The 13592-nt window shown below is 36.0% G+C and overlaps 1 protein-coding gene across 2 annotated transcripts; it reads left to right on the top strand.

The window, feature by feature from the left end:
* Positions 1–1467: 1467 nt before the first annotated feature.
* lman2 (lectin, mannose-binding 2) lies at positions 1468–13155 on the top strand. Of its 2 annotated transcripts, none has more exons than XM_059346590.1 (8): positions 1468–1773; positions 5254–5372; positions 6259–6376; positions 7617–7696; positions 9215–9376; positions 9632–9746; positions 9969–10088; positions 11033–13155. In XM_059346590.1, the coding sequence occupies exons 1-8, from the start codon at positions 1638–1640 to the stop codon at positions 11191–11193; spliced, it is 1011 nt and encodes a 336-aa protein (XP_059202573.1). In that variant the 5' UTR covers positions 1468–1637; the 3' UTR covers positions 11194–13155. The 2 variants fall into 2 exon arrangements, with proteins under 2 accessions (XP_059202573.1, XP_059202572.1); XM_059346589.1 differs by lacking the exon at positions 7617–7696 and adding an exon at positions 7478–7560 and having other exon boundaries at positions 1469–1773.
* The last annotated feature ends 437 nt before the right edge of the window (positions 13156–13592 follow it).

The following is a 13592-nucleotide window of genomic DNA, read 5'->3' as shown; positions in this document are numbered from 1 at the left end:
CCAGTGCCAACATTTACTGCCACTGCAAGGAGAAGTGTGTCCTGGAGTGTGGAGATCATGTTCGTGGTTGAGCGAGTAGCCTGATAAATAGAGCCTGAGCAGGATCGAAAACTCTGGTCACAGCAGCCAAAAAAGAACCCACCTCACACACACACACACACACACAGATAAACAGCAGAACACATGTCGAACTTGCTGGTGCTGTTATTGAGTTTCCTGTTTTGTGTCCATATAGTAGAAGTGGGGAGAAGGAGATATTGAGATGTTTGGGTTTATCTGGGGATGAGAGACAACACTACACTTGCATTAATGATCAACACAAACTCTCAGCTCGGCATATTTCTGCGTCAGTTTTCTAAAGTTCAAAAATCTGTCTTACTGATTGCTTGAGTACTTAAAACACTACTTTTTGGGTATAACCAGCTGAGGAATCAGACCAATGCTCATCACTACCACCACCCCTTTTAATGCATGTAAGGTGCTCATGGCCTAGCAAAATATGTCTGCTTCCTGCTCCAAACAAACCAACAAGAAGAGGTAGCAAACGTATGTGTTGGTGGCCCAGTTTAGTTGGAAAACTGTTGGATAAGAGCTTATTGCCGGGCCCTCCAAAATCCTTTGTCCATAAATGGTTTGCACGCTAAAAACTATTAGTATTTTACATAATGAAGCAGTTATTGGAGCCTAAAAGAATAGTTCTTGTGAATGGTTAGTAGGTGGAAGTACAAGTCCTGTGGAAGGTGGAAGTCACATCCTGTCCTCAAGAAAAAAAAAAGAAATACTAAAATATAAAAATATTATTTTACAAGTAAAAGTCCTGCATTTCATTCTTTTTTGTATAAAGTAGCACACAAAGGAAATATCCAAGCAAACTACAAGTACCTCAAAATTGTAAATAGTAAAATACTTGAGTGCATATTTTTACTTTTGTTCCACCACTAATAATTCATGACCCATTTTTTTTTTTGCCATAACATACATTTATGAATGTTTAATGCTATTTAAAAAAACCCCTCTAAGTTAGGGATACGAATTACTCACATCAGTTTTATCCAATATCTAAAAATGTAAAGGCTAATGAAGGTTGTTGTTTTTATAATCAGAGCCACATATATTGCAACTGAAAATATAATAAAACTATAGACAGACAACAGTAAGTTTAGCTTCACTTAGACTGAACTTTGTATTGAACAAGATAAACTACAAAGATCACAGTACCTGATTTTATTGTTTGTCTTCTGTTGCCATCTAGTGGACAAAGGGTGAACACCAAGTGCTCCCTGATTGGCTTAATTTGCGATGTGCTTGTCTGTGATTGGCTGTTAAATTTCCACCGTATTCAAAAATCTTCCGTGTGGAAACACACAGCGTTTAACGCTTCCTCCTTACCATTTTATAAAAAATGTTTCATACTAATTAAAGTTTTTGCACCGCTATTATTTTTTCCTTTGTATGTTCATTATTTTAGAAACACGTAAAGGGAAAAAAACGTTCCGTTGGTTTAGGAAGTGTGGCAATAAACGTCAGACTTGTTTGGTTTGCCTCCGGAGGATAATAGTGAAGGGACCGGCTCGATTTATGGAGTTACGAAGAACAATTTTGTTGTGAGAGTTTCTGTCCGAGGCTTTTTGAGCAAAATGGGGAACTTCAGGGGATTTTTGAGCACAACACTGGTGCTCGTTGTGTTCGAGTTGTGTGTGGTGTTTGGTGATATAACGGACGGAAACACGGAACACCTGAAGAGAGAGCACTCGTTAATGAAGCCTTACCAAGGTAACACGGCTAGTTAGCTCGTTAGCTAACCTCATCTTCTGTCTACTCCCCGTCTGTTGCTGCTTCTTTAGAAGTTAATAATTGATAAACTTGTAAGTTATTGGGTAATTAATATAAGTGACCGTAGTATCGTGGCTCATAAATACGACATAATTTTATAAGAATCAGTCATATGGTCTTCAAAATAAATGTAATGTAAGCTGTTATTGCTGTAGCTCATCAAAACTTACTGAATTGTCTATTTAGCTTAACAGAATGCTTACATATTTAAAACCTCTCTCTCTCTCTCTCTCTTTAAAATAATTCCTTTTATTGCTAAACAATTTTACACAACATTTTTTTAATATAATACACTACTATAATACACCTTTCATTTTACGGTTGTAACTGAAGTTTGACCAGTCTAATGATTCAATGCATTCTTAAAATTAAAGCATTAAACACATTAATAACAGGCCAATAGTTTGGAGGCAACTTAAATTTTCTGTTCACAATGCCTGTCTTAAAAAACAGTATGGATTCTTTGGATTTTTGGATGTGTTTACTGCATGATCATACTTTACCTTTTATTGAATGGAATCGTTTTCCTCAATTGACCTTTAGGTATACATTGACGTTACCAGACCATTGCTGATTAAATGTTAACAAAAGAAAAGAGTCACAACTTATGTGCAAAAGTAAAAAAACAAATCACTGTTTGCATTATTCACGTTAGCTCTTTGGCTTTTGAGAGTTTGGATACAAAAATCCCAATAAATCTCAACTGTGTTCATAACTCTGACAAACTACCACGGAAATGGCTAAAATTGAAGGAGCTGAGAAAAGAAACAAGAGTACAGATTAAGGAAAGAAGGATACACAAAGTCTAAGCAATAAAAACCTGATAATTATAGTAAAAATGTGTTCTAATAAATGACTCTTTATATAATAATCACATTTATTTTGTTGCAAAGTATACCAATGCAACTATGATCTTTTTTTGTACAAATTTGATCTTTCTTCCAAACTTTTGGCCTGTAGTGTATATTGCTTATTTATTTAGTAGCCAAACACAAGTGTGTATTTGTTACGAAATGTAAATTAGACATTGTTTGGAAAATGTGTCCTTCTGTTCCACAAATGTGTTGCACCTTTAGGTGTCTTTGCTAGCTGTCTGTCCAGTTCATCCCAAACAGGCTCTGTGTTGTTTACGTCTGGAGGCCTGACTAGTCCTCCATCATTTGAAACCTTATCTGTTTTTTCATTCAATCTTTTAGTTCTTTGTTTGGCCAAGGCTTCACCCAACAGCAAGACAGTCTGTCTACCTTTTTCTAACTGTCTTCATATTGATATAAATATAAACTTCTATTTTCTGCAGAACAGTATTGTCCTAATAATGCATTAGTTTGTGTAGTAACACACTTTGTTCCAACACTGGCTTTGGACAAAAACCGTAATCAACTTTCAAGGCTTAATTTACTTACTTACTTACTAGCATTACTTTAGGAGCTTTAAGTTAACCGATTTCTATTAAACTTGCTTGACTTGTCAGTTGTTGGGGGACATGAATGTATGTATTTATTTACTTGTGCCATTTAAGGTTCTTTGCTGAAAATGAGCTGGTTAAATTTCAGTCAGAACTGGAGTCTTCAGGAAGTGTAGTACAATATATAAAAGAAATATTTAGAAACAAATAAAGAAAAGGATGTTGCATGTTATAGTTAATTTAATACAAATGTTGCACACTTTACTATTTCAGAAATGAAAATAAAAATAATCATCAAAATATTAAGAAGATATTATACATAGTTTAGGAGCTCCTGACTACTCTTATTGTCATTTAATTACTAGTAAATTTGGCATTGATCTAATCCACAAGGCGTCACACTTTTGTAGTGAATACGTTTGTAACCAAACCCCCTAATATTTAACTGATGCAGCTGTTGCTCAGTGTGGAAAAGCAAGTTTATCACGCCACTTGATCAAACAGTTCGCTGCAGGTGGCTGTAACCGTTAAAGTTAAGGAAGTCAGGAATTTTACTGCCAAGTGCCAACTGCAAAAAATGTATTTGATTCAAAACGTCTATAATTCATATTGTGCAAGGCTTTCGCAACACACCCTTGGGACAAGGAAGTATTTATTCAGGGAGTGTGTTAACAGTAGTGGTGAGGAAAATCATATCAAATGTCATATCAGGCCTGTGTTCCTTCACACACTTACTGATGAGGGAATGGCTGATACATTTAGACATACAAAGATGTGAATTCAATGGAGGTCTGAGACAGAATAAGATTTGACATAAAGTTAATCAGCTTATTCAATGTAAAGTAATTAATCAGTAGTAAAAATGTTCATACACTTAAAAAGGTTTAAACTCAAAGGTTTAAAGACAAATGTCTGACTTGATATTTTATTTTAATAATAAACATTAACACTGATTAATAAACCAGCAATACTCCACCCACCATTCCCTTTTAACATTCTTAGTTATTCTCATAAACAACTGGACACTGGATATGTTCATGCTTGCAAAGCAGTGCAGCTGAACACCATAATCTAAAAGGAAATAATTGACAGAATCTGCAGTAATACCACCAGGCCCTAAAAACTAAAGTCAAAATTAAATTGGCTTTATGGTAATTGTACTCTATTTGACTCTTAGGATAACAAGTCATATCAGTATGTTCTTCCATTTTTGTGGTTGCAATTTGGATATTGTATACTATGATATAGGATATACTATGGTATTAGGCTAAAGATTGATGTGCTGTTGGTTTGGGGTAAAAATTGATGATCATTTTTTCGATCATTATTCTCATTTTCATGGAAAAATATATTAAAAGGATCATGGTGGGATTATTATTTTTTGAGGATCTCTATCAAACAAATAATTTATTTTCCTGTAGAATCTTATTTGCAGACCGGGACATCTCTGCAGCATCACAATACGTAATTCAGAATAGTTTTTTGACACATTTTGCTCTTAAAAATATTCATCACCTTCAATTTGGACATCAAACTCTTGCCTAATGTGATTTTAATAAAATTTCCATCAACCACACAGCTCTACTGTGCAGTTAATCTACTTTTTGTAGTTTTGATGGTGACGTGCATTCCTGCTAACATATCCAACTGTCTAAAACTTCTTGTTGGAGCACATGTTTTCACAGTAACTGTTGGGTAACATCCTTGTTCTACACGTTTCACAACCAACAAGGTGTGCGTATTTGCTCCTACGAGGCCACGTTAAATCTAAAACTACAGGATGTTTTGAAAGCATTTTAGTGTGGTGATGTTGACATTAGAAAAGAACAGCACACACTGTAAATAAGCACCAACCTGTGGCGGGACACTTTGACAAGTTTTGTAGCTGAACAAACAAAAGCAACTTGTATTTTTGTGAAAACTTAACTTGAAGACATTTCTGAAAAAAAGAATCCTCTCCTCTCTGTCACATGATCATCTGATTGTGTCTTTTTCATCATCTGTTTGTCTTGCAGGTGTTGGCAACAGCCCCAGTAGTCAGTGGGACTTCTGGGGAAGCACGTTGGTGACGACCTCATATGTCCGACTCACTCCGGATGAGAGAAGCAAGCAGGGATCCATCTGGAACACTGTGGTGAGAAAGACTTCAAACATCGCTGAGATCTCCAATCTGATTACCATATATTGTCATTTATACAGTACAGGCCAAAAGTTTGGACACACCTTCTCATTCAATGCGTTTCCTTTATTTTCATGACTATTTACATTGTAGATTCATGCAACTATTAATGAACACATGTGGAATTATGTACTTAAAAAAAAGTGTGAAATAACTGAAAACATGTCTTATATTCTAGTAAGAAAAGGGTGGTTACTTTGAGGAATCTAAAATACAAGACATGTTTTCAGTTATTTCACACTTTTTTGTTAAGTACATAATTCCATATGTGTTCATTCATAGTTTTGATGCCTTCAGTGAGAATCTACAATGTAAATAGTGTAAATGAAAATAAAGAAAACGCATTGAATGAGAAGGTGTGTGTCCAAATTTTTGGCCTGTACTGTACATCACCCTATTGCAGTTTTTTAGAAGTTAGTAGTTCTCCATCAGCCATGCCAACTCAGCCTGGCTTCTAACCTAAAAATTAAATGTTTACTTTTTATGACTAATAAACTTGTAAACTTGACATTTGCAAAGTATATTCAGTCTGTGGTTGTTTCTGGACTAATGTGTCCCTGCTGTCCACTTTTATTTGAAATATCAAAAAAGTACTCTAGTAAAAAAAGTTCTATTAGTGATTTTAATAGTCAATCTGTTATTTACATGTTGTGTATTTTTTTGTTTTATTATTAATGTTATAAATCCATTATTTAAGCTGAAAGGTCCTATTGAGTTACAATTTCTCTACAGCCAGGGAGTCCTGGTCAAAATGGGCAGCAGAATTAAGTTTATTTTGTCTTATTACATGATACCGCCATAGAATACTGAAAAAAATAATTTTCCTCTTTCTGCTCTACAGCCGTGTTACCTGAAGGACTGGGAGATGCATGTGCAGTTTAAAGTACATGGGTCAGGAAAAAAGAATCTTCATGGCGATGGCATCGCCATTTGGTACACAAAGGACCGACTGCATCCAGGTAAAGTCCTCATCTTCAGCCTCACTCTTCTTTACTAATTAATTTCTGAAATAAGCTCACCCAGCTTGATCTCTCTTCATGTCATGTTGGTCCTTTGTGCATCAAAGTGTTGAATTTTGGATTGACCTAAAATGCAATACTCACCCTTTTCACCTGCAACTCCTCACCTAGTAAAATCACTCTGACAGCTGCTTTTATTTTTTTACCACCACTTCATTGTAATAAAAAAATAAGATGGTGCTCATGCATCTGCATTACAATAAAAGCTTCAAGTAGAACATCAGTTGAAATCTTACACATCATACTGTACAAGAAAGCAAAGTGTGTGAGAAAGCAGTGAGGCTGCTTTCTGTTAGATGAAGGTAAGAACAGCCACAAGAGTCCTGGAAATAAATCTGAACCATATCTTTATTTTAAACCATGCATTATATGTTTACTAAGGACTATTGAAAAGTTAAACACGGTGAGACTAGACACTAGTCTAGTCTAGGCTTTCTCTCTACTCACATGCACAGTCACACATAGTTAAGTGCATGGACAAAGCCCAGGTCAAGGTGGAGATAATCACCGTTTGGCTTTGTTCTGGTTTGTTTTCTCCTGCTGGTGGGCTGATATGGAAATTCATATGATCATGCACGGCAACATTAAAATACTAGATAGATCACTTATTGTAAAAATAAGAAATAAACAAACAATTATTTAAGTCATGCATACACAATATAAACTACTGCAGTTTTCAATGCTGCATGTCACCACAAGATGTCTGACCTTGCTTGTCAGTGGATAAGAATCTTAGCCTGTGCATTTGTAACTTTCTACATCATTTCCTCCTGTTTTAAGCATGGAAAAAGATAGAGATGACATGTTTAAAGCACTTCAACTATGGCAGAGAAATATAAATCCAAAGATGCACTCACTGAAATGCTTAAAAAAAACTCTGAAACTGAATGTTACTGAGCTTTCACCCTGCTCGCTCCATCAGTAAGCTTTATTCCATTATGTCCAGATGTTTGTGTGTTCCCTCTCAGCTTCACTGCTGACTAGAGAAAAGTGTCTCGAGTTGTCTGCTCATGTCTCGCCTCATCTCTGCCTCCATCCTAGGCCCTGTGTTTGGAAACCAAGATCAGTTTCTTGGCCTGGCTATTTTTGTGGATACCTTCCGCAATGACCTCCATGGAATGGATGTAAGTGTGTAGTGTGTGTGCGGCTCGAGGTGAATGACCTGCTTGTTTCTTTGCAGGGCCAGTGTTTTCCAACAATGCTCTGTTCCACGGGCTGGCCGTTTTTATAGATACTTACTCTAACGATGAAGCGACAGATGTGAGTGGTTGCTCAGGTTTTCCTCGTCAGCATGCTGTTTTTCTTCACTTTGAATGGGCATGTTGTCAGAACGTTTTAAGCATGCTAACACTGAAAACCCCACAGAATTTATTTTGACACATTTGTTTCAACACCAAAACAGCAAATTTAATCACAACTTATTGAGCATGATTATGCTCTGGTACTAACCTTTCTGTTTAAACTTCCTTTAAGGGTTAGCTTGTATTCCTTGAAGTGGGGTTATATGGTTTTTTTAAGAGAATAGAGAGAAGCTACGTCCAAGTGTGTAGAGGATGTACGGCAGCATCATTTCATTGATAGACACTCGGACAGGATCAGTCAGGATCCAGCGTTAATTAGTGTTTGTTTTAATGTCCAAAAGGTCCTACACACACACACACACACAGTCTCAGTTTATGGCGGTTGGCATGCCCATTCGAGTTACAGACAGGAATACAGAATGGGAGCTAAGCGTAGCAATGCTGCACATGGCAGTAACATGAAAATGTATTTTAACCACCTAAAAAGAATCAACATGACAATGACGATGAACATCACTTTAAAAAAAAATATACTTTTTAATTTAATCTTGCAGAACACATGAGTTGCTGGTTTACCGCTGCCTCCATCAGTAGTTACTTTATGTGACTTTGGTGAACCTAAACTAACCCTTAAACACCAAAAACACACAATAACACAAACACTCTAATCAGCTACTACTGTGTTTTGTGTCCCTCCCATTGGAGGGGCAGTCCTATAGCTAGGTCAACCAGAGAAAATATTCTATATGTAGCGTACACTTAAACAAACAAATGTATAAATATTAAGTGGCTAAAAGGCACCTTGCAGCGATCCCCAATCCACGGTAGGTAATACACTGACTGTGGATAAGTTACTCATACAACCCCACTTCAAAAAGATCCGAAACATACGCTTAATGTCTTAAAGATGTTTGTTTTTTATCTTACTATAACTTGTGAAACATGCTACTTTCATATTGCAGCTAGACGTTTTCTATTCCTTCTTTTCCCTCCTGCTTTTTCCTCTACATGGTACTAAAACAGATCCTGCCCTGATTTACTTTTGAATGCACAGGTCAGAGTTTGTCAGTGTTGCCAGTTAGTGGTGTGATGGAGAACAGTAAGATCAAAACATGGAGGGGAGTTCAATTACTTCAGGCTAAAGTTGAATTCAAATAATGTAACCTAAATATCAGGAACTAGTGGCTTATGGGTAGTTATGGAAAAAAAAATTTTTTTTGCTCAAATTCCAGAACAATATTTTGCCGTTCATAAGGTATTGATGTCCGAGCGTCATCCAAAACATTAGATATGACTTTAAATGCCTGCAGTGTGAAGGTAGCCTTTATGTGTATAACATGAGCTGATAAATTTATCATGATGGCTTCATATATTTGTTTTTCTGTATTTTCTGTATCTTTTTTTTTTGAAGAATGTGTGTGTATATAATGTAAGTTTTTCAAGATCTATTTGTTGATTCTTTCCTTTCTGTCGCCAGCGTTCCTTCCCGTTCATTTCAGCCATGGTTAATAACGGCTCTGTGAATTACGACCACGGCAAAGATGGCCGATCATCTGAGCTTGGAGGCTGCTCGGCTGAGATCAGGAACAGAGAGCACGACACGTACCTCGCCGTTCGCTACTCCAAAGGAAGACTCACTGTATGTGCTTTGTGTTTTCTCAGCTATAGCACTAGTATACTATAATATGGCTGACTAAGGGTGTATTTTTTTCCCTATAAAGATATTTTTAAGCCCATATGTTTGTCTGGATTCAGTTTGAATAATTTTTTCGTCCACAACACTTTTTTTATTTTCTCATTTCCTGTTTTTTTTTATGACCTCTTAAGTTTGTAATAAATAGTCACTTGTTGCAGTGCTGCATTGTATTTCTTACATCCAGCCTTTATCCTGCAGGTGATGGTTGATGTGGAGGACAAGAATGAATGGAAGGAGTGCATCGACATCGGAGGAGTTCGTCTTCCTACTGGATATTTCTTTGGTGCCTCAGCAGCTACAGGAGATCTGTCTGGTAGGTCAAAGTATTAAAGCTGCACACTAACAAACGGTGAATATAAAGAGGTCATAATATTCAGTACTGAAATTTTCAAGGACATTTTTTCTATTTTAAATGAGAAAAATATGCCATTGTTATTGCATTCTTCTTTATTGTCCAGGGATGTATTCATGCCAATATTATATCACAGATTATTGCAGATTTGCTAAGAGTTTAAACGCATGTATTGTTTTCCAGATAACCATGACATCATCTCTATGAAGCTCTACCAGCTGATGGTAGAACACACCCCTGAGGAGGAGAACCTGGACTGGACCAAGATTGAGCCCAGCGTCAGCCTCCTCAAGTCCCCTAAAGGTAGATGAAAGTTTCCCGTCTTCCCTGTTTGGATTTGAAATGCGAAACAGGATTACATTACTACACCTAAACCAGGAAATAAAGATAATAAACATTGGGGGAAAAATCAACATAGAAGCAGTTTACTAGGGCTGTACCTACTGACATTTTTTTTTTCATTTCAAGCTTCTATTGATAGTTTTGAAGGAAGCTTTAAATGTCTGTCGTTGTATTTTATGGGATCATCACCCTAAAAAATAATAATAGAATAAATATCCTCAAATAAAATATTTAATTTAAATACAGTTATTCATCAGATTTATCTTTTTTTTACATGAGCTTTCTTTAGTTTGGTCAACATACATACTTGCCATTGTGATTATATAAATGTAATTTATAGTGCTGTTTAATTGCTGCAGAAAACAAAGCAGAATAAAAATGTATTTATGGATGTTGTGCATTTTTTAAATTATTACACCTATATTTTTATTTTCTGGGGTTATTGGAAAGGTTTGTCCTTTCACAACTAAAAAAATCTACACAGCCACCACTTCAATCTAAATCTACAAACAATATAATGCTAATAAATGCATGTAGCCTAATCTATTTCAACTGCTGTGCAGAAACACTAGGTTAAAGCACATACAAAATAGAAAATAGCTGCACAGCATTCACATGTTGATTTAGAATTTCAATGTCAACGTTATGAATAAATCTTTGGATTATTTGGTAAAGGCCTACAATTTATAGCAATTGGTGACATTTCCAATCTTCCTTTTAAAAAAACAAAACAAAAACTGTTAATTCACATTCGTACCAGTTTCAGTTTTGTTGTTTTACTAGTTGCGCTCATTAGTTTGTTATACTCTATCAAAAGCAAGTTACCTGGGACTTACTGAGGTCAGTCATTTACACATTCTGAATTGAACATGAAAGTGAACGCAGAATTTCTTCTTCCTTCACAGACAACATTGACGATCCCACCGGAAACTTCCGAGGCACGCCCCTCACCGGCTGGAAGGTCTTCCTGCTTCTGCTGTGTGCTCTGCTGGGAATCGTAGTGTGTGCTGTGGTGGGAGCTGTAGTTTTCCAGAAGAGACAGGAGAGGAACAAGAGGTTTTACTGAGGATGGAGAAGACATAAGAACCTTATCAGAGAGGTGTTTGTTGTGGAATGAACTGTTTCCAGATGACAGATTGAGCACATTTAATGTGAATTTTTTTCTAAAGATTGTACAAATGTTTATATCTTTGAAGCACTGCGTTTGGAGTGAATTACAGTCATTTATGATGTTGGCAAGAAGGTTCAAAACGAGTGGCCCTGATCAATGCTGTTTTTGTTTTAATGTGTTTATTAATTGCAGGGTTAGAATAGACATGCTGTCCCTTACAAACTATTGTGTTTCAAATTCTTAACAGATTGTGTAAACACTCGCCTATCGGTGTCTCTGCTGCAGATGTGATGCTACAAAAATGGTGAACTTTGAAACGCGATGGGTATTTAGATTTTCGTCTTCCAGGCTGTTACCCAATTATTTATTGGCTAAAGAAAGAAGCTCCACACAGAACGTCAGATTAAACCTTATGAAGTACTTATGGCAACCGCAGGAGCCTTCCACATAAACAACCATCAGTCTGTGTTTTAACCCATGCAAAGAGTGTAGAGTTGATTTCACTTCCTGTGTTGCTGTCGCTTTCATTCTGACATAAACAAAATACCATATTGCTTGTTAGCAATTTTAAAAATTATTTGAAATGAATTAAAATTAAGTTGCAACATGCTTTCCACATATATATTAAATATGACAGCAGGCAGTAGCTATCTAAGAGGATAAATTATGAAAAGATATTGTCAAAAACCTCTGTATGCATACATATACAATATATCTGTTTTATTTTGAATTTGCAACATAAGTACAGCACAGAAAAACCACCTGAGTTACAGCTCAGCATCAAAGATCCCCTGTCAATACTAAGATGCCTTTTGTCTTATGTTTTTTTGTTGAATCTCATAGAAAACAGAAAAATTTCACATTTGTGAAGCTGAATCCAGATAGTTATTGCAAACTTTTTGTTTTGTTAATGATGAAATTGTTAAAGTAGTTTTCATGTACTTTTATGAGATGAGAAATCAACATCCAGTGATAAAGAGAAGAGGTTTATCACACAAATGCCATTATATACATAATGAACATGGCTGTTTGTCATCATTGACTGACTAAATTGATCATGAAACCAGATGGTTTGAGATCTCGGGGCTGACCACATTTGTTAAACCCCTAAGACGTGGCTGAATAGTGAATCACAACTGTTCTATATCAGGGAGTAGCAAACCTGCATTGATCTGAAAATGTTACAATTGTCACTTCAAGCATTGTCCTATAACGGACAGTGGTGTGACTGCACAAACTGTAACATTTTGCCTTCTGTAATTTCACCGCTTGAAGTCGGGAATAATGTCTTGTGAAGCACTTACTATTTACCACAACGTCTCCCTGATGTATTACAGCAGGATGAAGCCACTCGGAAAAGTTCAGTGCACAAGTGGATGGAACTTGAAAAACTGAACAACCTCAAACCTTAAAACTGAAATATTTTATGCTTCTTTTTCTTTTCCCTGCAGGGTCATTTCAGCTGTCTTTCTCCGTTTGATCCAGAATATGCCTTTGTTTCTTTCCCAAGTCTTTTTTTTTTTTGGTTAGTAATGCTAAGTTGTGACAGAAAAACTTCAGTATACTGAACATTAGAATTATTAGCTGCTACATAAAATAAGTGATTAATGAAGATTCAGACAGACAGTGCTAACTATAAAGCTTACAGAACCGGACTTTCAAAACGTTGACACTCTCAATATCATGTTTGGTTTGTTGGTTTTCTTCCAGGTTCTATTTCCATGATGTCCCTGTTTGGTTCTGTTCTGTCTTTTCATTGTTGAACAGCATTTAACAGAATTACTTTTTCTCTTATCACTTATCCCATGTTCCTTTAACTCTTCTGTATCTGTTTCTGCTTCATCAGTTGGTTTTTGTGATGAGACTTGAAACAGCTTCTCTCATCTGAAATAATGAATTAAAATGAAAAAAACAACACTTTGACTGTGAACTGTGGTGCACTGACAAGTTTTATTCACCATTTAATTAAACAGGAATGTTTGTGAATTCTCTGGAAAGACCCCCAGTGTATTCAAGTAGCCAGAGATGCATTATAGAGACTATTAACTTTGGAGTTGTGTAAAAAAAAAAAAAAAGAAGCAGATTCAACACTACTGGATCCTCCATGTTTGTATATAATCTCATTACTTAAATTTTGTGATCATCACAAATGGGAGCTATTCCAGAATAACAGACAATGGGGGATTATTAAAGTATGAGGAAAATAGCTTTAGTGTCAAAAGTCAGGATGCTCATTAGCTAGTGAGCCAGAGCTTTTAAAAGATAAATACTGTAGGCCTTTATGCACAGAACGACATAGCATAGTACGACAAATTATTTCGTCATCTTTTATTATAGAAAAACTTTTTCTACTT

This window comes from Centropristis striata, chromosome 12, assembly GCF_030273125.1.
Source record: "Centropristis striata isolate RG_2023a ecotype Rhode Island chromosome 12, C.striata_1.0, whole genome shotgun sequence".
NCBI classification, from domain to species: domain Eukaryota; kingdom Metazoa; phylum Chordata; class Actinopteri; order Perciformes; family Serranidae; genus Centropristis; species Centropristis striata.
Note: the sequence above shows the minus strand (reverse complement) of the source record. Positions and strands in the feature narration are given on the sequence as shown.